The 24,659-nt window shown below is 48.2% G+C and overlaps 2 protein-coding genes across 5 annotated transcripts in view; both read left to right on the top strand.

Annotated features, from left to right (window-relative positions):
• SLC22A16 (solute carrier family 22 member 16) overlaps positions 1 to 7,305 on the top strand; it is a 41,200-nt gene extending 33,895 nt beyond the window's left edge. For 2 of the 4 annotated variants that reach the window (XM_055330565.1, XM_055330568.1), the window contains exons 6-7: positions 1,465 to 1,569; positions 3,069 to 3,881. In XM_055330565.1, coding sequence (XP_055186540.1) covers positions 1,465 to 1,569; positions 3,069 to 3,437 — 474 coding nt within the window. In that variant the 3' untranslated portion in view covers positions 3,438 to 3,881. Of the gene's footprint in view, positions 1 to 1,464; positions 1,575 to 3,068; positions 3,882 to 6,916 lie in introns of those variants that run through there. The other 2 variants (XM_055330567.1, XM_055330566.1) reach the window with 2 other exon arrangements.
• A 6,431-nt stretch (positions 7,306 to 13,736) lies between these two features.
• The window catches only part of DDO (D-aspartate oxidase), a 35,922-nt gene continuing 24,999 nt past the window's right edge, over positions 13,737 to 24,659 (top strand). The window contains exons 1-4 of the mRNA XM_055329634.1: positions 13,737 to 13,819; positions 15,516 to 15,691; positions 18,488 to 18,596; positions 22,410 to 22,586. Of these exons, the coding sequence (XP_055185609.1) occupies positions 15,520 to 15,691; positions 18,488 to 18,596; positions 22,410 to 22,586 (458 nt within the window). The 5' untranslated portion in view covers positions 13,737 to 13,819; positions 15,516 to 15,519. The remainder of the gene's footprint in view (positions 13,820 to 15,515; positions 15,692 to 18,487; positions 18,597 to 22,409; positions 22,587 to 24,659) is intronic.

The following is a 24,659-nucleotide window of genomic DNA, read 5'->3' as shown; positions in this document are numbered from 1 at the left end:
GGGAGGTTGCTGCCAATTTGAGGGAACTTCATCCACACCTTTTTGTTTGTTTGTTTGTTTGTTTGTTTTAAGTGGTTTACAGGTATACTAGTTGAGCTGATGGCAGCTGCCTTTGAACTTGTGAAGATTTAGGGGAACCCCAGAACCCTCGAGTTCTATAATGGTTAAGCCCCTGTGATAATAGGGAAGACAGGAAAGTAGCTGATGGGGATTTCTAGAAATAGGGCACCAACACTTAACCCCAAATTTCTTCCTTTTAATAAAAGTTTCTCTCCAAATGGCAGTATCAACACGTGTCCATGTTTTTTTTTTAAGTTACATTCATTCCTTCAACAAATCCCGTCTACAAGAGATACTGTCAACAAATTCATCCCACAAACACACGGTAATTAGGGTGTAGGGTAACAAGGTGACATTAGTTGCTTTATTAGAGGCATCATCAAATGCCAGTGACTTCACATAACAGGTATTTATTTCTTGCTCATAGAAGGTTTGATGAGGGTCTACCTGGTTGGTGGTGGCAGGAGTGATGAGGGGGTGTTTGGCTCCACGGAGTCATTTGGGGATTCAGGTTGACAGAGGCTCTGCCAACCTCAACACATGAACCCCAGGGTCACCAGGATCTCCATGTCCAGCTGGCAGACAGGAGACGAGCGAGAAGATGGAATGTGGGAAGTCTTTGCGAGTCCCAGCGGGAAGTAGAGGACATTAAGGGCAGCAGGAATGGAGTGGGAGAAATTTCACTGTTGAGAAATGCTTCCACCAAAAGAAAAAAAGAAAAGAATCTCTTTTAATGTTTCAGTTATCACTTTCAGATTATTTTCTGAAGATAATTTATAAAACTAGAGGATTACTGTCACAAAGGAGCACAATTTGTTTCTATGGCTCTTTGAATCACTCTGCTTGGATCAATTCCAGGAGTGGGTCAATTGCTAGTGCAACTGGTGACCTCTGGGCGTGTCTCATTCCATCGCAATCTCTGCAAATGGCTTTTCTAACTTGGTAATTTGAAATCTCCAAGGCTGGGGGGAGGCACACTAAATTAATCTCTTAATTTTATGAAGATGGAAAGCTTTTACAGACCAGGAGTAGAGATTACAAAGTAAATTCAAACAGAGAAATAATAGTTTTCACTCTTCTGAAAAAGAGTGATAGGGATCCCTGGGTGGCGCAGCGGTTTGGCACCTGCCTCTGGCCCAGGGCGCGATCCTGGAGACCCGGGATCGAATCCCACGTCGGGCTCCCGGTGCATGGAGCCTGCTTCTCCCTCTGCCTGTGTCTCTGCCTCTCTCTCTCTCTCTCTGTGACTATCATAAATAAAAATAAAAAAAAATTAAAAAAAAAAAGAGTGATAATTCTAATTATTGGATAATTAGAACATTTAAAATAATTTTTGAGATTTTATGTATTTCCTTTAAAGATTTTAGTTATGATGGTCTATTTTGCTAATATATGTTTTTTCAGGATCACTTTATTTGGACTGTGGTGGTGACCATGGCTGGAAAATTTGCCATAGGGGCGTCGTTTGGCCTCATTTACCTTTATACAGCAGAGCTGTATCCAACCAGGGTAAGGTAAGAGTTACTCATTTTTCTCTTGTTTTCGTGTTAACTTGAGTGTCGTTTCATTATATTTGACCTTTGAGTATAAATGCTTGCTTTCTCTCCAGTGGTTACTGGAGCTCCAGAGATATGGGAAAGTTCCATGATGATGCTAATTCTGAATCTGAGGCTTTGTCTACACCTCATTAGCAAGGATATTAAAGAAATTGTGGTGAAATCACACTCTGTTATTCTAAAACCACTTTAAGTCTCAAATATTATTGCCTTACCCTGACTCTCCATGGGACTCAAGGCTAATTTTCCCAGGATGTGTCTCATGGTGTTCTGATGTCAGTTGTCTTAATTTTTAGGGCTGCCATAACGGAACACCAAAAGGTCGGGTGGCTGAAACAACAGAAGTCTATTTTCTCACATATCTGGAGGCCAGAGGTCCAAGGTGTTAGGCAGATTTAGTTTCTCCTGGGGTGGGGCCTCTCTCCTTGGCTTACTAAGAGATACTTATTCACATGAAAAGCACGTTCTTTCCTTCTCACTAGACATTCTATAAAGTTTCTTTAAATGGCTTTTAAAGAAAAGCTCAAGAAGATACCACTTGACTCTAAAAAATTGAAACAGAACGTTCCACAGATATAATAAATCTTTCATTCTCCCCGATTCCCATCCATCCCCCTACCCCAGACAAATTCCTGCTCTAGAAGACGGATGTCATCCTCAATGTGAGACTGAATGAATATGCATAAGGTGCTCATCTGCATAGCAAAGGAAGAATGGTTGATCTTCTTTTCTTTTCTTCTTCTTCTTTTTTTTTTTTTCTGGTCCTGATTTGTCTTGAATGACCTGTATGCTCATATACTCCCCTGTTGCGCACAACGCAGATCTAAATCACACACAGTTCTTGGAACATCAGTGTAAAATTTATTTTCGGCCCTGGGGCCGAGCTTAGGGTTATTGTATTGATTCTCCGCTGGGAGTGTGGACAAGGGCCAGGGTGGTCCTGCAGCCCGCGCTTCGGTGCTGTGCTCGGCTTCACCTCTGGCCACTGTCTTTTTTTCTTTCTTTCTTTCTTTCTTTCTTTCTTTCTTTCTTTCTTTCTTTCTTTCTTTCTTTCTTTCTTTCTTTTTTACATTTGTTTTTATTGGAGTTCGATTTGCCACCATATAATATCACACCCAGGCTCACCCCATCACCTGCCCCCCCAGGGCCCATCACCCAGTCCCCCGTCCCCCCTCCCACCTCCCATCCACTACCCTCTGTCTGTTTCCCAGAGTTGGGTTCTCTCATGGTTTGTCCCCAGCTCTTACTTTCCCCACTCAGTCCCCCCTCTTCCCTTATGATCCCTTTCACTGCCCCTTACACTCCCCACACGGTGGGGCCCTAGGATGCCCGGCCTCTCCTGACTGACCGACGTTGCTGTGCATCATCCCTCCAGCTCCATCCACCGTGTGGAGCTGGCGATGGCCCAGCAGTACCCCGTGGTCTGCACCCTAACGTGCCTCCTGTTTGCAGGTCGCTGGCCGTGGGGAGCGGCAGCATGGTGAGCCGCATGGGGAGCATCGTGGCCCCGTTCTGCGTGTACCTCTCCAGCGTTTGGACCTTCCTGCCACAGGTGCCCATGAGGTCCCAGCCCCCGACGCGGCAGGGAGGCAGCACAGTCAGCTGCCATCTCTACCCGGACCTGTTAGAAGCCAATTTAGGGTTCAGTGGTGGCGGTTTACAGAAACCTTACTGACCGCTCCCCGGTGGGGAAGGAGAGCGGGATTGCTGTTTTATGTTGGGCGGTCACCTTCTGCCCCCGGTGAGCCCTTCATTGCGGTCGTGGCCGCTGTGGAAGGACCCTCTCCTGCCCCCCTCCCCCAGTCTCTGGAAGCTGCCTAGGGAGAGCCCTGCTCTCTCTCCAGCCTCCCAGGCCTCTGCCCCAGTCACCTGGGCCCCCCACCTGGCCTCGACTCTGGGTTCCCAAGGCCTACCTGCTTGGAGGGCCCCGTGGTGCCTCGCCGAGAGGTGCCTGGTTTTCAGCTTACCTGAAACACGACAGACTCTTCATGGGTGATGCTTCTGGTGGGAGGAAGATGGGAGGCAGGCGGGCTGGGGGCCTGGGGTGGCCTGGAGCGCTCTGCGACAGAAGGGAATGCAGGGGAATCCGCTCCTCCTCCACCCTGCCCCCGAGAGCCCCAGCCCCCTTGCCCCAAGACAACCTCTGTCAGCAGGTCTCGTGTATATTTGCAGAAATACTCTGTGAATATGCTTCCTTCGGATGCAACAGATGTTGCTTGTTGTTTTCCGTGAGTAAAAAAATAAATTATAGAATTTCTCATTAAAGTTATTTCTGGGTGTCAAGCTGCCTAGGGAGCCGGTATTTTCATTCGGAGGAATGGAAATGCTAATCTGGAAGATAAGTTTGTATTTTCTCTTTCAAAAAGAAGCGCATGAAAATCACTCATTCTGATGCTCTTATCATCAGCCGTTGTTTCCTAGTAATGTAAAAAACAAGTGGACACACTAACTCACATTGTATTCATCGGTTGGTTTGGCGAAGATTTATTGAGGTTGATTGTTGAACTAACCTCCTCGTTAGGTGCTATGGAGCAGAGATGAAAGAGGCAGCCTCTGTCCTGAGAGTCCGACCGTCCAGTGTGGTGGGGAAGGAGAAGAGCCCCCGGGCTGAGGGCGGGGTATGGGGAGGGCCAGGGCTCTGGGTTATAGGCGAGGACTCCCAACCCAGCCCAAGGCCAGAAGGGAGGCTGCCTGGAGGAGGGGGCCTCCAGTCTACGTCTGGAAGGGCCAATAAGAGTCAGCCAGAGGAAAAAGAGAGAAGAGAGTTCTAGGCAAGGGAATTAAAGGCTTAAAGGGAAAAAGGAACATGGCCAGTTTGGGTTTGGGGTCAAGCCTATCGCCAACACCAGGGTGGGTTATGGGAGTCAGGAGATAATCTAGAAAAACAGGCAGGGATGTCAAAGGAGGTCAGAGGGAAGGGCATTCGTACTCAGGGTGACTCAGAGACGGCAGGAGAAGTCACATCCACGCCCCTGGTGAGCTGCTGGGTGTGCCGGGAATGGGGCGGTGGGGGGAGGCCTAAGTCGTTGTCCGTGGCTGGAGGGAACACGTCGATGGCTCATCAGTGTGAGGCACCTGCAGGATGGCCAGCAGAGGCGTCTGGGAGGCAGATGCCTGGGGCCCAGGGCAGCTGGAGGAACAGGTGGGGGGGGTCAGCCTATGAGGGGGGGTGGTGAGCAGACTCCAGAGCAGGGCCCTAGGAGCAGAGGCCTGTCAGGTGTGATGGAAGGAGGGCCCAGCTCCTCCAGGAGGAGCAGCCAGCGACGTGGGGAGGTGACAGGACCCCGAAGGAGGAGAGGAGGCCAGGAAGGCAGGAGAGGACAGCAGCCCAGAAGGAGCAGGACGGGAAGAGGTCTGCTGGGCTCGGCAGCTGGGAGTCTGCAGCCTGGGAAGAGCGGCTTCCGTGGGTGGGGGGAGAGGGTGAGCGGACGCAGGGAGGCAGCGGGCGCAGAGCATGGGCTTGGGCTCGAGGGCTGTGGGCCGAGGCCCAGGGCCTCTCCGGCTTCCTGGAAGGAGAGAAGCACACTTCTTGGGCTTTCCACGGACGGGTACTGTGCAAAGGGCCTTGATGGGGTCATGGAGTTTAATTCATTCCCCCGTCCTTTTAGGCAGGTGCCACTCATGTGTCCATCTTACAGATGAGGAAACTGAGGAGCAGGAAGTCGCAGTAACCCAAGTTCACCCCGGGGAGCCCAGCAAGCTCCCAGGCGGAGTGGGTTATAAGAGGCTCGAGAACTGTTATTTTTACTGAAGGAAAATCAGTGGTAGAAAGGAAAAGGTCAAAAACCTGTGAGAAGTAGGACGGTCTGTGGATAGAGGGCCTCCCCCGCCCCAACCCTGCCCTCCCCATTTAGGAGGCAGGGGAGTCTGGAGAGGAGGAAGGGGGGAGTGAGAGGTGGGGACGGAGGGGTGAGGGCTCCCCAGCATGCCTGAGGGGGTGGGGGCAGCCGGCCAGGGTGGCAGGAGACCAGGTCTTCCGCTGGCAGGAGGGAGGTGGAGGGTTATGGGCTTGTGCGCTGCCTGACCATCCTGACCGCCAAGCCAAGAAGAAACATCCAGTCCTGGTTTGGACCTTCCAGTCATTCTCATTCTTGTTTGGACTTACTCGGTGGGTGTACCTGCTGTGTCTGGAAGGCTCCAGAAGACGCCTTGAAGCGTCCTTTGGAATGTCACTGTAGATGCTGTGACTGCTTCTGGGCTTGCTCAAGTATTCCCAAGAATGAGGTTATCAGCGTTGTGCAAAACAAGATAAGGGCCTGTCCCCCCGAGTCCCGCGTGTTACTGATGGGCCCTTGCGTCACGCCACCTTGGCAACCAATGTGTGCTTGGCGTTTCTCCTTCTCAGACGTTGTAGAAGCACCAAGTGTGTAGATTCACCAGGAAAACCATGCCTTGATTTATTTTTATGGGCTCTTCCCAGGCGGTGATTTTTTGGCTGGAGGAGTTTAAATTATGTGAGGATGGGACACATTTTTACAGACAGTGTAGAGATTTAGTTCTAGAATCCACCCAGTATCTTCATAAGGATCAACAGAGAAGAGACCTGTGGGCTTTAATTCTTAATACAATTTGCATTTTTGAAAATTGAGGTAAGATTGGTATCATGGAATTTGCATTTTTGAAGGCAGACACCATGGTGCCAATCTAAAAGGTCGCTTTTGTGTGTGTGAAAATTTGGAAAGTAAAGAATTTTAAAGGCAATCACATGGATCCTTACCACCACCACCACCACCACACCACCACCACTTCCCAAGTAGCAATTAGTTTCCATTTGCCTTTGTTTGGTTCCCCCTAAATTCTGTAGGTTTTGGCTCATTGCAACATTCATTTGTGCATTCACTCATTCATTCATTCATTCATTCACTGAGTGTCATTTACTGAATTTTGATCATGTACCAACTTCAGGGGCAGGGCACAGTTGACCAAGACAGCCTCTGATCATGAAGTCCCAACCCAAGGCAATTGCTGGGTTTGTCTGTAAAGCGCTGGGGTCTGGGAGGTTGGGGCAGGGTCTTTTTTCTCCACACCGCTCCTAGGACAGTGCTCACCAGAGTACTAATCTAGGTACTCTCTGGGGTTGACCGAGTCGGTCTCCACGGTGGTCAATGAATGGTGTAATGAGTGCCCATTCTGCTGGCCTGCCAAAGTGACCCATGGTTCCCCCAGGAGGTAACAATGACCACGGTTGCATCAAATTTAATGCTGCTGCCCTCTGACAAAGGTTCAGAAATGATCATTCTCTGAAGGATCTGTTTCTTTCGTGACGTGTCCCTTATTATTGTTCTTTCAATTCCTTCTAGTTGCTTGTTGCGATTTTGGCCTTCATAAGCGGAGTGCTATCGCTGATGCTTCCAGAAACCATGGGGAAGCCTCTGGCAACGACTTGGGAGGAGGCTGCCAGACAGGATACAGAAAACGAGAGCTCAGGCAAATTATTTCCCACAACCAATAATACTGCGTTGAAAAACGTAGAAGCGATTGCCTCGGAGGGTTCGGGTCTTGGTGAATAAATGTGCCGAACGTGCTGGCGAGCACCGGAGTAAAACATGATTTACTGAACTGACTTTGTATTAGAGGGATATTCTTCTCATCTCCTGAATGTCATTTGTATGTGTCTTTAAAAAAAATTTTTTTGTAAGAAAGTCTTAACACAATTGTTTTTTGTAAAAGTAAAAAGAAATAAAACCGAGATGAGAATTCTTATTTTTTACACTGCTTTCTTACTGCCATAAAATATTTCTCCCTTTTTGTTCTTAGATGTTTTAGGGACTCAACCTGCCCCCCCCCTGCCTCCAGCCATGCAGGGAACATCACATCCTCCCGCCAGAACCGGGGTTCCTCTGCTCCCTGGGGAAGAGTGGGCGTGGGAGCTTTTCACAAAGCTCCTTGAAGATTCGAAGATTCTCTTTCTGCTATTCCTTCTCCTCTTATGAGAATCATGGCTCTAAATTTAAGTTTTATCCAGAAATGTCCTGGCAGGGCACCCGGGTGGTGTATCAGTCAAGCATCCGACTCTTGGCTTCAGCTCAGGTTGTGATCTCTGGGTCGTGGGATGGAGCCCCACCTTGGGCTCCACGCTCAGCAGGGAGTCTGCTTGGGATTCTCTCTCTCTCCCTTTCAAATAAATAAATCTTAAAAAAAAATGCCCTGTCAAAAAATACTTGTTTTCATACTTTAACCTTAAAAGCAATAGCTACAGAGAAAGGTATCTTGCTTCCCAGCACCCTGAGACAAGAGGGCTTCTGAATGAGCAAAGGTGCTCATGTCAGGTCTAGTTAAAGGACACATGCCTGCCAGGGCCCAGGTGTGTTTTCTAGTCCGACATTCTTATCTTTCCTAAATTTGCCCAATTCTCTCCCTGAATCTCCTTCACAGCACAGGGAAGCTGTGGCATTTTAGTGCATTGCAAAGTTTTTGTTCGCAGCTCATCTGTAAGTACCATTTGGATCTGTTACCAAGGTAAAAAAAAAAAAAGTATTAAGTATTTTTGCCTTAAAAAATCTTTTTTTACAGGAAGATTTCACTCTTTAAGTACTAAGTTTTATTTCCCCAACTTCACCTAACACCGTATTTTGCACATACGTTCAGTTTAATATCCCGAACATTTCAACAGCAAAACTATGGCATCCTCTTAACTATTAGAGGAACACATTTCACACAAGTTTGCCAGAAGTTTGGGATTTTTCTTTCCTATGGTTTCATCAAAAGGTCATTATTTTTTTTCCCTTGCTCTTGAAATTCGGCTGTTGGCTACACCTACGTCTAATATATTAGAACTGGTGATACAAGCAAGTATTAGTGTTAGCAGCAGAGGCAAGTAAAAGTAGGATTAAGACAACTATATAGATGCTGTTGTCAAAAAAGCATTACTAAGGGGGAAAAAGGGATTCGGCCTGAATTATTTAATAATAATATTTATTAGTAGTATTTATTAATAATTAATTACTCAGTTCCCTGGATAATTCCCCAGTTCTTCATGGGCCTTTCCACTTGGCAAATAAAAAATAACCCCCCAAACCTCTCTCCCTTTGTGAAAGAAAACAAAACAACAGGAGGATGCTAGAGGGAGATATTTCTTTATCCTTCCTCTCACCTCTCACCTCTTACTGTATGTGTGTGTGTATGTGTCTCTCTCTCTTTTTTTTCTTTGTCTCAGCCTGTCTTTCCACTGGTATTTAGGTTTTGTTCCTCTTAGTTAATCTTTGGTATTTTCTTGCCTTTTTTTTTTTTTAATGATCTGTATTAGTTTGCTAGGGCTGCCATATCAAGATGCCACGGACAGGGGGGCTTTCACAACAGAAATTGATTTCTTGTGGTTCTGGAGGCTGGAAGTCTGGGATCAGGATGGCCTGCAAGGTAGATTTAGTCCTGAGGCCTCTTCTCCTGGGCAGAGTCTCTCTGTGTGCTCACATGACCCTTTCTGCGCACCTGTGTGGGGAGAGAGTGAGCTCTCTGGTGTCTCTGAAGGGCGCTAATCCCCATCAGGAGATCCCTGCTCTTTCCACCTTATCGGACACTATAAATGTTCAGTCCGTAACACCCACGTACGTGTTTCTGTATTAGTAGAGTCCAGTCAGCAAAACAGAAACCCTCTGAGCTATTTCAGGCATGGAAGAATTTAATACAGGGAATTAGTTACAAAAGAGTGGGAAGGACCGGTGGAACAAAATGGAGAAGGAGAAGGTAACTAGAGGCCAGGAAGCCACTCCTGTGCTGGGCCGGGAGCCCCCAAGCCCCTACTCCGCTTCCACTGCTCATGCAGAAATCATATTTCTGCTGCCGACCAGGAACCCGGGAGCCTACACTCCCTCTGATGCCTGAAACTGCCTGGCATGGTTTCGACTTGAATCAAGTTGAATTTTTACATCGATTTAGGGAAGATTTACTTTATTTCTGGCATTGACTCTTCCATCCATTTTCATGAGTTATGTCTTCATTTACTTGGGTTACCTTTAATGCCTTTCGATGAAGTATAATGTTCTCCACCAAGCATGCACATTTCTTGTTATACTTTCTCTTGCGCATGTATCTTTATGACTAGAAGGGCTGAGTTTCTAATATATTTTCTACTGGTTATTGCCGGCATTAAGGAAGGTGATTGGTTTTTGTATGTTGTTGTTATATCCAGCCACCTTGATTAAAAAAAAAAAAGTATTTAAATCAGTAGGGGGAAGAAAAGCTTCACTGGGAGAAAAATTGGGCTTTTAATCGTAACAATTACAAATACTAGTCATCCAGGAAGCTAAACATACTTTGTTCCTCCAGTATTTCTCAGTATGCACAGCCTTCTGATTTTCTACCTAAAAAAGTGATGTTAGGTATCTTTAATAGTTGGAACCTGGTCCTAGCACATCATATCTGTCTCTAGTTGTAAATATTTCAAGCAGTATTTTGCCGCAGTACTGGAAAGCTCAGAGAACAAGCCACACCCAAGTAGGTGAACTTCAGGCAGGTGACCTTGTTACCAGATCCATTTAACTGAGGTCTATGCATCAACCTGACTTCAACAGGCAGCGGTGTGAGAGGTGGTGGAGGTTAGTGGGCAAAAAGCACCCTCCCAGTGAAGCAAGTCCACCTCTCTTTACCTCAGCCTTCTCATGTAAAAATCCAGGATCATAATAAAATGTCCCTCACGGGACTGCAAAGACGACATACTATGTGTACTTCATTTATCTACCCTGCGCAGCTCTGCTACTGCACAATGCTATTTCTCTCTGCTCCATGTGCTGTCCCACCGCTTGGTCGGGGAGAGTGTGGCAGGTGTCCTGTCTTGGTCTTGGCCATTGGCCATTTGAGGCCCATTCTGTCAATACCACAGCATTGGTATTGGAATCGAGTTGATTGTGACCTCCAACATGTGTTGTTTCTCTCTTGAGGACTCTGCCATTTAGATCATTCTGGTGATAGATTTTGGCCCACTAGCTGCAAAGAACACCTCCTGTGAAGCCAAGAGCACTTCGCTTCCCTCCCTTGCATAGGCTCTTGTGAGAGATCTTAACAATGAGTTCATTTGGTTATACATTTTTGTAAAATGTATTTTATAAATTCTGCAAAATTAAGATACGTTCACTGCAATCAGTTAATAATACTGTCTCTTTCCACTCTACTTTCCTTTTGTCACATTCCCCTTCTGTCAGATGATAGCAAAGTGACCCCGGGCTTTGAAAACTGTATAAACTTCCAAAAAAAGGGATCCCTGGGTGGCGCAGTGGTTTGGCGCCTGCCTTTGGCCCAGGGCATGATCCTGGAGACCCGGGATCGAATCCCACGTCGGGCTCCCGGTGCATGGAGCCTGCTTCTCCCTCAGCCTGTGTCTCTGCTTCTCTCTCTCTCTCTCTCTCTGTGTGACTATCATAAATAAATAAAAATTAAAAAAAAAGAAAATCTTTAAAAAAAAAAAAAACTTCCAAAAAAAAAAAAAAAACACTAAACCAAACAACTGTATAGATTTCAGATCCCCAAAAGACTGACTCTGTCCCTCCTCCCATCACTGTGCTGTTCAGGAAGTTCATACTGGAAATACGTTCTGATGTATTCTGTTGCCTTTCTCTCACGCCTACCAAATATTACTGAAAGGGTCCGGAAGACAAAGGGTTCATTCTACTAAATGACACAGTATCCAAAGGGGTACTTAATAAATTCTTGTAGACGATGAAGAGGAATATTCTCTTATTCAAGGTTGTTATGCTGACTGCAGAAGCCAGAGTCCACGGTAACTTCCCCCAACAGAGATGAACTATCTGGATTTGCCAGAAGTCGGTAGCAGCTGCTTGTTTTATCTCTAAAATTCATATTGCACCAGTATTTACTGACAACTGCCTGTTCCCTAAGTAAATTCATTGTCCTCATCCCTTCCCTGCCTCTCCCTGGGCTCACCTACCCCATCAGGAGATATTCATGGACGTTCTAGTAAGTGGGTCTTGAAAGTCACATGATTTTACAAAGAAGAAAGGGTTACGAGTTGTGCCCTTCTTCTGGGTCTCGACTCAGGGCTAGCCACCACACCAGAGGCAGGTCACCCTGAGCCCACTCCTTCCGTTTCCCTACCCCAACCTGTAGTTGGGGTTTCCATTAACACCTTGATGGCATTCTAAAAAAATTCAAGTTCTGTTGGTTTGAGCCTCTTTATTTACTGGCACCAGTAAAGGCTGACACACTACAAGCCACACATGCCCGTGGAGAGCAAAGCAGGAGGGGCTGGGGGGCCAGGGAGGCCCCCAATACACAGCACAAGGGAGCCTCTGTGGACCTCCAAGGCCATGGTAAAGAGTCTCTGAAAAACCATGATCCTCTGAGGATCATGACGCAGAGCTCACCTACAGTCTTGGGAGGGGGTGTCCCTTCAACTTTTTTGGACCTCAGCCACTTGCCTATTAAATGATGACACAAAACCCCACTAGATGGCCAGGGATGGCCCTTTCAACTCCCACCCTCATGGATACCTCCATCAGTTCTATCAGTTTTCCAAATGACTCCTCTTTCAAGTTGATATGGTTACAGTTCTGAGGAGCAAAAATATAAAAGACCTATGAGTTGTCTACACACATGGCTTGTGTTCTTAGTTTCATTTCTAAATGTTCTCTCCTCTTCTTGCTCTCAGAGGACAGTAGAGTCCTGGCCCCAGGGAGGGAAGAAGGAGCCTTCTCACCTATCTTCCGTGGCTCCCATTACTTTTCAAATGGTGTCCTCCATCCGGGCCAGATTTCACACCCTGCTCCCACCCAGACTTCCCCACGGAGACACCTCACTGTTTCCTCAGCTCTTCTTGAAATTTCCTGCCTCTGTGACTTCGCTCACACCCTCCTCCGTCCTGATAATTCTCTCTCTCCTCTTGTTTGCCCAACCACATAGCACCGACTCTGACACCCTTCCTCAGTTCCCCTCGTCTCTTCTGGACTGGCCACTTGGGTTCACCACGTTCTCCTCTCTCTGAGCCCCCACAGCACCTCTGGTTTGTGCTTCATATTAAAGGACTGGCTTATTTTGCCTTGTTTTCTTGCCCGAGGGAGAAAAACATTATTTTAGAAACCCTTAAATCTCTTGTAGTCCTCGCAGTCTGCTTTGGACAGGGCAGGTGCTCCCTAAGTGTTGGTTGATTTTATAGTAGGTGCTCACTAAAATTATATACGCCAATTCGCAATGAATTTAACATATTTTAACTCAGCAGATGCTTACAACAACTTGTAAGAGAAATTAGCTCACTCCCAACTTTCAAAAGGGGAAATCGGAATTCGGAAGTTGGGTGACTTGCTCAAGGTAGAACAGGTCTCTTGACATCAAGGTGCGTGCTTTGATTTAGACCTTGAGCCTCGGAGTCTCAGGACTTGGACACTCGGACTGGGCTTTGCTACTTAGGAGACCTTGGGCTCTTCTTTACTCTCTTGGAGCCTCAATTTATCCATCTATTGAATGGGGATAATAATAGTATCTCACTATTTCAGAGGGTGGTTGCGTTATATGGTGTTGTACACGCACCTAGCCCATGGTTAATGATAAATATATATTAATTACAATATTATTATTATTTTGATACATCAGACTGTTTCCCCATCAACAACTTGTTGGTTGTCATCAAGCATCTACCACATGGTGGACTCTGCAAATATTTGACTATGTGGGCTAAAGAATCCTTTGGTTTTTATCCTCCATTATCTCCTGAGTACTTTTTCCAACTGCAGTCAGGTCATCTTGTTAGTGATCAACCACGTTATCCTGCCCTCACCCTGCCCCCACTCCTGCCCCCACCCACTGACCCAGAAGAGACAAGTGAGGAGACCTGCGTGGCTTCTGGCCAGAGCTTGCTGGCAGGGGGCAGGTTCACCTGTTATGCCCCGTGCCTGTAAATCAGCTGGCGAACCCCCGGACTGGTGGCCAGATGGAAGGTTTGCAAACCAGAAAGAGGAGAGCTGCTGAGGCTCGACGAGCTCTCGGGGTTTGGCAGAGCCACAGTTCCATGGAGCTTACGAAATGAAGTTAATACTTCCTTTCTCCAGGGAAATAAGTTACAGAGACCCAGAGACCCAGGAAGGGGGGGTGGGCCAATGGAGAGGGAGATTAGAGGGAATGTCCTTAATAAATTCCCCAATGGGAAGCAGTGTTACTTTCCCTGTGTCTCTCAGGGCACTAGACCAACCACTCACCGGGCAAACAAGTATTGGTGCCAGAGCCTGCTGTGGGTTCCAAGGCTGCTTTTGCAGAGACAGGTACTGGAATCCTTCCCCTTGCAGCTCGGGGGTCACCCTGTATGTGCTCTGGGGGCTGGGGGCAGTCTTAGTGGGAGCAGGGCCAGGACGTTCCCCCTTGCCGGCTCACTTTTCTCCTCCCTGGCAGCCAGCTGTTCTCAGCCACAGATTACTTTCCCCTTGACTTGGCTATTTTGAGAAAGTCGCTGGGCAGGGGAACCTAAGAAATGGGAAAGCCAGCGAGGGGAGGGGTGGGTGCCTTCTGCCCCCCCGGGGGGAGACGGGTGGGGCTCTGCTCTTCCAGCTTGCCCGCCCCCACGGGTCTCTCCGGTGCGCCAGGCCCTTCCCTGCGTCCTGGCCAACCTGTTCCTTCTCAGTTAGCCGGCCCGCGGGGGGGTGGGGTGGGGGGCGGGGGGGTCAACACGCGTTGCCCCTCATGGGAGGACTTTAACTGATCCCCGAGCCAGAGCCCCTCAGAGCTGGAAGACACCGCAGACAGCCGAGCCCCGCCAGGTTGCCCCGCTCCCAGCAGAACTGCCCAGCACCCTCCAGGGCCAAGGTCACTGTGACAGCCTGGTGGCCACGATTTGGACCACAGGACCCCTGTGAATAGAAGGTGCCCACCTGCCTATTGCTGATCGGGCGGGAAAGGGCAGCTGCACCAAGAGCCCATTACAGGCTGCCTGAGCCCACTGAGCCGGCCTGGTGCTAGAACCTTGATGGAGATGACGGTGACCGACTGGCATACTTGCATTTCCTTTCTCTGGAGTTTCAACCTAGACCCAGAGAGAGTTAGAGAGTGGGAACACGGGTGGAAAGACAAGCACAGTGGGAAGCCACAGTGGTCGGGGAAGCTAACAGCAGAGCAGGGCTCAGTGGGCTCCTGGGGCCCAGCTGTGCGGGGAGAGGGAGTCGGGCCTCATCCACCCCTAGTTGTTCCCATGCAGGGCGCCAGTCTCGGGCTTCTGCATGTCCACCTCCCGCATTTCCACGCCGACTCTCAGAAGGAACAACCTCTGGGGGTCTTTATTTCCAACCCAAAGGAACCAATAAAGAATTCACACGGCCTGGTTTGCAGATGAGGGAATTGAGGCCAGGAGGCCATGGGTTGCCCCCCACCCTCCCTCCAGGTTATTGAGTCAGACCTGAGTGGGCAAAGGAATCCAGGTTCCTTATCTGGAAAGTCTGCTCTCAGGGTGCGGTCTCAGGTACAGGGTGAGGGGAAGAGGCAGGGGTGGGTGGGGAAGGCGGTGACGGAGGCAGGGAGGGGGAGTCGAGGGTTGGTTTCCAGTTAGAGCGAGGGGCGGGAGAGGGGAGGTGGGGTTCAGGTGTTCACACCTCCTGTCTCACTGTTATAACTAAAAACCGGTTTGTAAGCAGTAAGGGCCGAGTTCCAGACTTGCCCACTTGGCCACGTCCTCTCAGTGGTTGCCCCCCAGGGGGCTTTGGGAGCAGAGAGGGCATCTGTACCTGGGGACAAGGCTGGGCTGCAGGAGAAGGGGGTGAGGGAGGGGACGGAATGAGCAGAAGTGTGCTCTGGAGGCCCCGCAGGCTGGTTTTGTGCTCGTGTGCAACGTGGGGCCCAGGCCTTGCCCCCCCCACACACACTGAGCCCCAGGAGCGCCGCCGGGACAGCCTGCCGTCCAGCAGCTGGGGACCTGCAGAGGGCCTCGCCCGCCAGACTCAGGCCTGGCCCGGTGCCCGCGTGTCCCCGCAGGACCATGCACCGGCCCCGGGTCGCCGTGGTGGGGGCCGGCGTGGTGGGGCTCTCCACCGCCCTGTGCCTTTCCCAGCTGGGCCCACCGTGTACCGTCATGGTCGTCGCAGACAAGGTCACTCCTCACACCACCAGCGACGTGGCAGCCGGGATGCTCATTCCTCACACGTATCCAGGTGAGAGGGACTCGGCCCGTCGGTGGGCGATGACGGCTGTCGCGGGGACTGTGGCGGGGGCGGTGGCACAGCCAGCTGCTGGTGCGTGTGCCTGCCACACGGGGCCTACCTTTCGGGCCGCGGTCGGGCCTGCACTAGGCCGCGGGTGCTCACACTCCTTGGTGGCTCTGAGGGACAAAGCTTCATGTCTGGCTCAGACCACACGTCCGTGGAGCATCCTCAAGGGCCCGGGGACCTGGGACGCAGGCCGCGCCTCGAGGGGCTCAGTGAGGAGCACTCACGACCCCTAGATGGGCAGTGCTCAGGGTCCCTACCAGGACCGTAAGGGCCACTGGGTCACAAATCACTTGCAGTGGGGCTAAAGCTATCCCTTCTAGGCCCTGGACAGACCATCAGGCAGAGGTACTCGGGCAGAAAGACGCATCGTTTTTTGTTTTTGTTTTTGTTTTTTAGTATGTTCCCACATCCTTTCCACTCCGTACTCTTCACTTGAAAGAGCAGCAGGCGGGAAGCAGCATCCAACAAAAACCAAAATCACTTTGCAGCCAATGAGGTTTATACTCCCTGGCTCCACTTTCTCATTCCCACTCCTTTTCTTCCTCTTAATTTTACCTTTTATTATTTTTTTAAATTATTTTTTAAAAAGCTTTTATTTACGAGACCCACAGAGATGCAGGCAGAGGGAGAAGCAGGCTGTGTCCAGGGAGCCCCATACGGGACTTGATCCCAGGACCCAAGGATCACGCCCTGGGCCGAAGGCAAGCGCCAAACCGCTGAGCCACCCAGGTGCCCCCCCGCCCCCCTTTTTAAATCTAAGTTACTCATGTACAGGAAATAGGCCCAGGAACCCGGGCTGTTTGCAGGATGCTAGTGCGTACCTTCTGGGCACCTCTCTTGTGAGCAGAGTTCTTCTGTCTGTTTTCCAGGGGCTCCTTTGCTCGCACCAGGCCCGGGCGAGTGGTCAGTAGGCCGCAGGAGAGTCGTGGAACCAACTGCAAAGACGGAGGCCCATCTAAGAGTTCATGCGGGCCGTTGAGGCCGAGCTCACCCTTCAGCTAGGCGGCCCCGAGATCAGAGAGTGTTTCTTCCTGATGCTTCCAGAATAAGGGCTTCAGTTTTCTCTTGGGGCTTCTTTCAGGCCACCCCAGTGATAACAGTGATGTCTTCTGTCAGTATAGGGGGACCACACGTGTCCCACAGGGCTGCTGTGAGGATTAGTAAGTTAGGATGCGTAAAGCAGTTAGAGCAGGCCTGGAAAGTGCCCTATCAACCACCGTTGTTATTATTACCACTACGGCAGCTGCAGTTATCTTACCAGCCCTCGCGCAGGAATCCGATCACCCGGCTTGCTTGCTCTTTCCACCGCTGAATTCGAATTGTCCGTTCTTTAGGGATGACTCCTACAGCATGTGAGTCGCAGCTACTATTTTGCTGTTGAAGTTTAAAATGGGAACAGGGGTCTGCGTTTCAACACAGCCCCCAGTACCGGCTTAGGTTGTTGGGGTGTAATCCATGTGAGGTCTGATTCCGCTCTTTTTGCAAGCTTATTATTCCTTCTTTATTTCTAAACCAGTGGCCCAGTCTGCAGCTTTGGAATACAGGGCTGAGCTCACATGGGCACACGATTTAAAGACGACAGCATAGACCCACTATTAAATATTGTTGGCACTTTAACAAGTGAATTGCCATAAAACCCCGCAGGCTGAGATGCCCTCATTGACCTGGGGACTTTGGGGAGCAGGATGTCTCCAGAGGCCTTTTCATCTCTACTGTGAACTCTAGGGACAGTCCTCCACGCAGAGCTTACCTAGCACCCTCTCTGCTTCAGGGCCCTCACCTCCTCGGTGGCTGCCCCCATTTCAGCCACCCACCCCCTGCCCAGCAGTCCCTAGCCCCACCCTGGATTCTCCCTCATGACCCTTCCAGAGGGATCAGATGGCCCAATTCCTCACCCCATTTGGATTTGTCTGCACCTCTCCAGATTACGCTTGTTCTCTGTGACCACACTGGACGCTATTATTTGGGGGCTTGAACCAAAACCCCTTCTTTCATCTCCGATAGGCCCACACCCTTCCAGAAGCTGGATCTGGGTCCAGCCTCTTGCAGGTGGCCACTGCAGGGATGCCTGGCTGACACGGAGCACTGACCCACGGTGCTGTGCCAGGGAGGTGGTGCCGAGTGACCCGGGGACTCTAAGCTATTGTGTGATTCCATGGAGTGGAGGGGGGTGGAGGCAGTGGCAGCTTTGGACGGGGCTGTAGCAAGTCCTTCCCGAGGAGCTCAGCTCCACGAGACAGGCCTTGTCTCCTTGTATCAGAGGGTAAGCAACCTGGGCTTCCTATCGATGTAGTCCGTTCTCTGTTCTGGTTGACCTGGGCCCCACAGGCCAGGAGAGAGGTTCTAAGTTCTTTCTTCTATTGTTTCAACTGTGTGGCCAGCTGGAAACTTCACTCGGCTTGAACTAACTTCTGCTCAGATTGGTCAAGCGCCTGTCAAGATCTAGAATGTATCTAGTGCCAAAGACCACCTTCCAGATGGCTCATATATCAGATTTTGTCCTGCTCGGCCAATTTACCCTCTGATGATTAATCTTTACATAAAATACAAGTCAACAGCGTGTGTCACATTCAAAACTCTGGTTGCTGATAGATTCTCTACCACAACACGGTACCTTATCTAAATGTTCCTCCCCTGCCTCTTTGTTTTCTCCCAGTTTCTGGGAAGGGGCTTGTTTGAAGCATAGTTATCATCGCCACTTCCCTTCTGTTCACGCTTTGCTTTCCCCCATGATTACAGACATACCCATTCCCAAGCAGAAGCAGTGGTTTAGAGAGACCTTTGATCATCTATTTGCAATTGCCAATTCTGCAGAAGCTGAAGATGCTGGTGTTCATCTGGTATCTGGGTAAGAGAGGAAATCTGAAGTTATTTTAGAATTTAGAATGATCTTAATGGACTTTAGAATTAAACATAAAATACTGTCGAGCATCTGCTGTGAGCAGAGTGCTGAACTAGACGCGGGAGGATTTTGAAGAACGTTTTAGGCTTTCCTGCAAAGAACTCAAGGGAGACAAGTTATGAGTATATCAATTATATATTATATATTATATATTAGTATATATAGTATTAGACTTTTAAAGAAAATTTTTATTTATTTATTTTTAGAGAGTGAGTGAGTGGCGGGCGGATGGGTACTCAAGGGAGGGGCAGAAGGAGAGGGAGAAAGAAGAATCTTAAGCAGCCTCCAAAGGAGCACAGAGCTGAATGAGGGGCCTGATCCCAGGACCCTGAGGTCATGACCTGAGCTGAAGAGTTGGTCACCTGACCGACTGAGCCACCCAGGCCCCCCTATAGTATTAGACTTTTAAACAACATTACAATTTCTCATCACAAATACTATTTTGAGTTTCCTCAGGGATTATGCAGTGACTCACAAATATGGCCAAAAAACCATATAGCAGGTAAACACTGAGCTTGGTGTTTTTGAAATGATTTGGACATTTCTATTTTACTCTTTTTTTTTTTTTTTTTTTTTTTTTAGAGAGACAGTGTGCATGAGCAGGGGGGTACTCGGGGAAGGACAGAAGGAGAGGGAGAAAGAGAGGGTTTTTTAAAAATTTTTAAAATATTTTATTTCTTTATTCATGAGAGACACACAGGGAGAGGCAGAGACACAAGCAGAGGGAGAAGCGGGCTCCCTATGGGGAGCCTGAAGCGGGACTCAACACCAGGACCCCGGGGTCACAACCTGAGCCAAAGAGAGATGCTCAACCACTGAACCACCCAGGGGCCCCAGAAAGAGAGAATCTTAAGCAACCTCCACACCAGTGTGGACCCAGACTCAGGACTTGATCTCATGACTCTGAGGTCATGACCTGAGCCGAAACCAAGAGTTGGACACTTAACTGACTGAGCCACCCAGGCGCCCCTCTATTTGATTCTTAATATCTGATTTGGGGAGTTCATAATTAAATGAAAGAGTTAAAAACAATCCTATTTAGCATTTCTAATGCAAACTAGCACTTAGAATATGACAATATCTTTCTGTCTTCTTAAAAAGAGATCACTAACCATCCTGTCACTTTTAATTTATGTCTTTAATTTGTGATATAACACACATGCCATCCGTCATATCCCGTGTGATAACACAGTAGCCCTATAGCTTTCTGAAGAGCAGAGGGTTGTTTGCTTTTTACCAAGTTCTCAAAACCACTGCATCTTTTATACTGTTGAGAAAAACCTGTCCCTCCTCCTTTGCAATCCTGACATTTTCTGCTAGTGAACACACCTGCATCAGGCAGATTTCTATTCTATGCTTTTCCTCTTGCCTTCCCTCACCATCACTAACGTGTTGATGCCACTAGGTTCCCACAGTCTACACCCAGACAGAGTAGCAACTTTGACTTCTGCTCTACCTTCTGGAGGTGAATTGATACTAGAACTTCAGCTGACGAATCACATAGAAAAATTGTTCTCCTTGATTTATGACCACAATTTGGTTTTGTCCAAAACCAATGTGACCGGGATGCTTGAGTGGCTCAGTGGTTAAGCATCTGCCTTTGGCTCAGGCTGTGATCGTGGGATCCAGGATCAAATCCCACATCGGGCTTCCTGCATGGAGCCTGCTTCTCCCTCTGCCTATGTCTCTTCCTCTCTCTTTGTGTCTCTCGTGAATAAATAAATAAAATCTTAAAAAAAAAGAAACAAAAACAAAATCAATGTGATCATATCTAACTCACAAACTTTGTCTCTAAGTAACTTTTGAAAACAGTCGTGTCTAAAATGTAAACGTCCTTTCAAGACTAGGGTTTCACCATCATGGAAGATATTTTTAAAAATGTACTTCGAGCTAGTCTAAAAGAGAGTTATTTACTTTTCTCACATGAGTGATTTTTATACCATTTGCTTCCACAACACATAGGATTTGAATCAGTCAGATGAAGTCAAGGGCACAAATGTCCTGAGCACCTTTGGCATAAGTGTAGAGCCTTATTCATCTGTTCATCTATGCATTTCTACAAAACAATTTATTCAGCTTTCCCTAGTATCAGGTACTCCCTTAGGTATTAGTGATACAGTAACAAGCAATTTAGTACACACTGCTTAGCACATAGTAAATGCTCAGTAAATATATGTTGGGTGAATTTTTGAGGAAAAAAAGACACAGTCCTGCCCTCATATAGCTCATGGTCTGTAGAGAAGATCCTAAATCTAACTAGTTGCAAATAGGACATGAGTTACCAAGGGAAGAGTACAGGGTACCATGGGAGTGGATATCTGGAGAATAACCTCCTCTGGGAAGTTTGAGAAGCTACCTGGAGCAAAGTGATATTTCAGCAGAGCCCATCCAGATGAGTGTGGGTAGGTCAGTCTGGTGACATTGTAGAAGTGAAGGGGGAAGAGAAAGGGTTGGGGACACAAGGGGTGGCATTCTAGGTAGAGGGAACCTCATAGGCACAGACCAGAGTCTAGGGCAACTGTGGTGTGTTGGAGAGACTGAAAACATTCAGGCTAATGGGACCATTGAGAGATGTTATCCATTGAACCAACTGATCATGTTTACATGTCAAAAATAACCTGCCTGTAGTGTAGAGAACAGAGGTGTGGAGAGAGAGAGATGGTGGTATAATCGATTAAGAGTTGACAATGGGGGCGGGGAGTGACAGTAGATGGATTTGAGGAATGCCTGGGAAGAGAGATGATGGGACTTGAGACTTGGCAGTTGGTGGCATGTGGAATGGGGGGGAGAAAGAAAGTCAACGCTGGTCTGAGTCTGGCTTTGGAGCTCAGGAGGCGTAGCCCTCAACGTGTTTAGCCTGTAGACGGTGGTGAAGATAAGGGAGGGGCGATCTAGCCCAGAGAGGGTGTGCAGAATGAGGCAGCAAGAAGGCCCAGAAAGGAGCCCTGTAGTAAACGGCATTCACACCTTCCCCGGGGACCCCTCTGAATAAATTACTGAGGGATATATAAATTCTGGTGTGCGAATGACCACATCATTAGCAACTAGGTACAGTAAGGTGATTGTCCTTGCTATTTTAGAGCAGCCGTGATGTACAGCACTTATTCCTATCGATGAAAACAAACCAAGGCTTGCAAATCCAAACCCAGTCCTAGCAGCTGTTGGTAGCACTACTACCGGCTGGTTAACCACCAGTAGCATTCTAGCCTCATCCACCCCGGCCATGCTGGTGGCTTATCAATAACTGGGTTCCTCCTGACGACACAGTTTCTCTTACTGACAGCGTGAGGGGATGACCCACAACTTAACTCATAACTCACACTCTGCCTCCCATACGCCCACCATGGCTCGCTTCAAATTAGGTATTTTGTTCAAAATTGAGGGCAACCTTAAAACTTCTGATGGATGCTTACAACTTATGTAAAATGTTACACAAAACACCAAAACCTTTCCTCAAAAATGCCATAGTCATAAGTAAATAAAGAAAATCTGAGCAACAGCTTTGCAGAAAAAAAAAAGAATTAAATCTAATTTTTAGAACACAACTTTTAAAATGTCTCATTCCCCCCAGTGTCATGAACATTTTAAATTTAACCGCCGAGCGATCTAAACCCAAGAGAATAGAAGAATAGATCTCTTTCTTTTTATGGGTATAGGAAGTGGGTTTGTAAAATGCTTTAGAGAATGTCATGGGGTTGGGGGTTCTCGGGAAATGTATTTCACAAAATTTCAGGAAATTTTTCCACTTACGTATTCGAGTTGGCAGATATTTCGGAGTGTTCCTACTGAGGAAGTGCCATTCTGGGCCGATGTGGTTCTGGGGTTTCGAAGAATGACCGAGGCTGAACTGAAGAAATTCCCCCAGCATGTGTTCGGTTACACTTTCACGACTCTGAAGTGTGAAAGCTCTACCTACCTCTCATGGTTGGAGAAGAGGTCAGTTGAAATGGCTCCTCGCCGCCTCCTTTATTAGTGTCATGGCCATAAGTAATTTCATAGCCACCCATAAAATATGTACGGAAAACTCCCCGGGGCCCCTCAGAGCTCTTCTGCAGCGTGTGTTGTGGCTCACAACGGCCAGAGCGTTGTCAAACAATCTGAAGACAGTATTTGCGTCACAAGGAGTAAGTGATACCACACAGGTGGTAACACATCCATCTTCGAGTGCATGATGCGTGGTTCTTCTTCCTGATGCATGACTTGGTCCCTCGCCTACCAGTAAGTGAAACCTGCTCACTGAAACCATATCTTAGCCTCCTCTTTCGTAAAATGGAGACGTTTGGAGAGCACACTCCCAGTTCTGGAATTATATGATTTGCTCCAGTTCTTCAGATGGAGAATTATTAAGCTTACTATCAACTGTTTTTGAAATTTTTTTCTCACTAGTGATAAAGAAAATAGCTTCCATATTTTCTTTGTTATAATTAAGACCTCTACACCTGAGAGGCCTTATCTTACATCACCATGGGCATAGGAATTCCTATATTAATCAGTGCGTTATAATCTATTACTCTTATTATTTATTTTGAGGTTCAAATTGCCTAAGATTTGGCCAGTGGGAGTCCCTTCAAGCTGCTCTTGTGTCTTTTGGACATGTCTGCCTCTCTCTCTCTTTCACTTTCTTACTTTTGGGCACAACAGCATTCCACGCACTCCAATTGTGAGAAGAAAAACATTTTCTTTTCATGAATATTTCCTTCCATCTTTTCCTTAAAACAAACCCGACGCAACGCTACATTTTAAATTTATATATTCAGTGGAGACATAAGCTACTTTTAACTCTGCCTCCCTTCTACTTCCCTTTGTTCCCCGAAGTTTCCTTCTGTTGTGATTTTGGGGTGTAGAGAACACACCCAACAAAAGACCCTCTCCTACCGCGTCCAGCCTGGGACAAGAACACACACAGGAGCCCACACTGGTACATGTGAACATTTAAAAGTTCCACATCAAGCTAACAAACCATTAAATAGAATATCATTTATCCTTTTACTTTAACAAACGGGACTTGCAACCACCCAAAAGGTCAAGTTCTCATTTAGAATTCTTGGATTCTCAGGAGTGCTGCACGTGAACATGGTGGCAGGGGGGTCTAGGTACATGCCACGAGGCACCCTAGTCCATGCACCCAAGCTCTATTCATACTCCCCCACCCCTGAAAATAGGTGTCCTTCCGCCACCCCTTGGGGAAGGGTGCACACAGTGGCATGGTCTGCTCCTCGGAAGAAGACAATGCAGGCAGGCCCTGGAAGTAGGGAGAAAATGTGGGAATCATGGGTTCCCAGCTCATGGACTGGAAGTGACGGCGGAGGGCTCTTGCTGGGTGCATCCCTTGGCCCCACATACTCATTTTTTCATGCACAGCTGGAGGAGGGCCACAGTGGGGTCCTCTAAGTGGCTCAGTGGAAGGGAAGTACAGCTCAGGTCAGCCAAGGTAACCTCTAAGTCCTAGAAATAGTCTTGAGCTTATGGTAATTAGGTGTGTGTGTGCATGTGCATGTAGTTTCTCCTAATTTTTCAATGAAGCATTGGGTATAAAGTCTAGACAGAAAACTTAAATAGAAATTCTTCCTGGAAGAGAGGGTGCATTGCTTTCATTTTGCTTAAGTAAGAGCTGAATGGTAGATAAGGTCCTTGGAAGATGGGGAGTTTTGTGGGGGCAGAGGGAGCCTTGTCCCCAGCCCCCGGAACAAGTGGCATTGCTACAGGAGGGAGCAGAGGCAGGGAGGCCAGCCGCACCCCCCACTGTCTCTGTCCCTCCTCTGAGGAGTCTTTCTAAGCCTCCCGGTTTGCCCTGGGACTGCCCTGGGTGGGCAGTTGGAAGCTCCAGGTGGACGAGGGGCATCCCCAGGCTGACCCAGTGAGGCCCAGTCCCCAGCACGGCCCCCATCCCAGCCACCCTCCCCCTCTGGCTGAGAAGAAATGGCTTAGCTCTGGGGGCCCCCCTCAACCGCTTTCACATGGAGACAAATAGTATCTGACAATTTGTTCTCCCTGCTTCTAAATATCACC

The sequence above is a fragment of the Nyctereutes procyonoides genome, unplaced genomic scaffold, assembly GCF_905146905.1.
Source record: "Nyctereutes procyonoides isolate TBG_1078 unplaced genomic scaffold, NYPRO_anot_genome, whole genome shotgun sequence".
In the NCBI taxonomy this organism is placed as follows: domain Eukaryota; kingdom Metazoa; phylum Chordata; class Mammalia; order Carnivora; family Canidae; genus Nyctereutes; species Nyctereutes procyonoides.
Note: the sequence above shows the minus strand (reverse complement) of the source record. Positions and strands in the feature narration are given on the sequence as shown.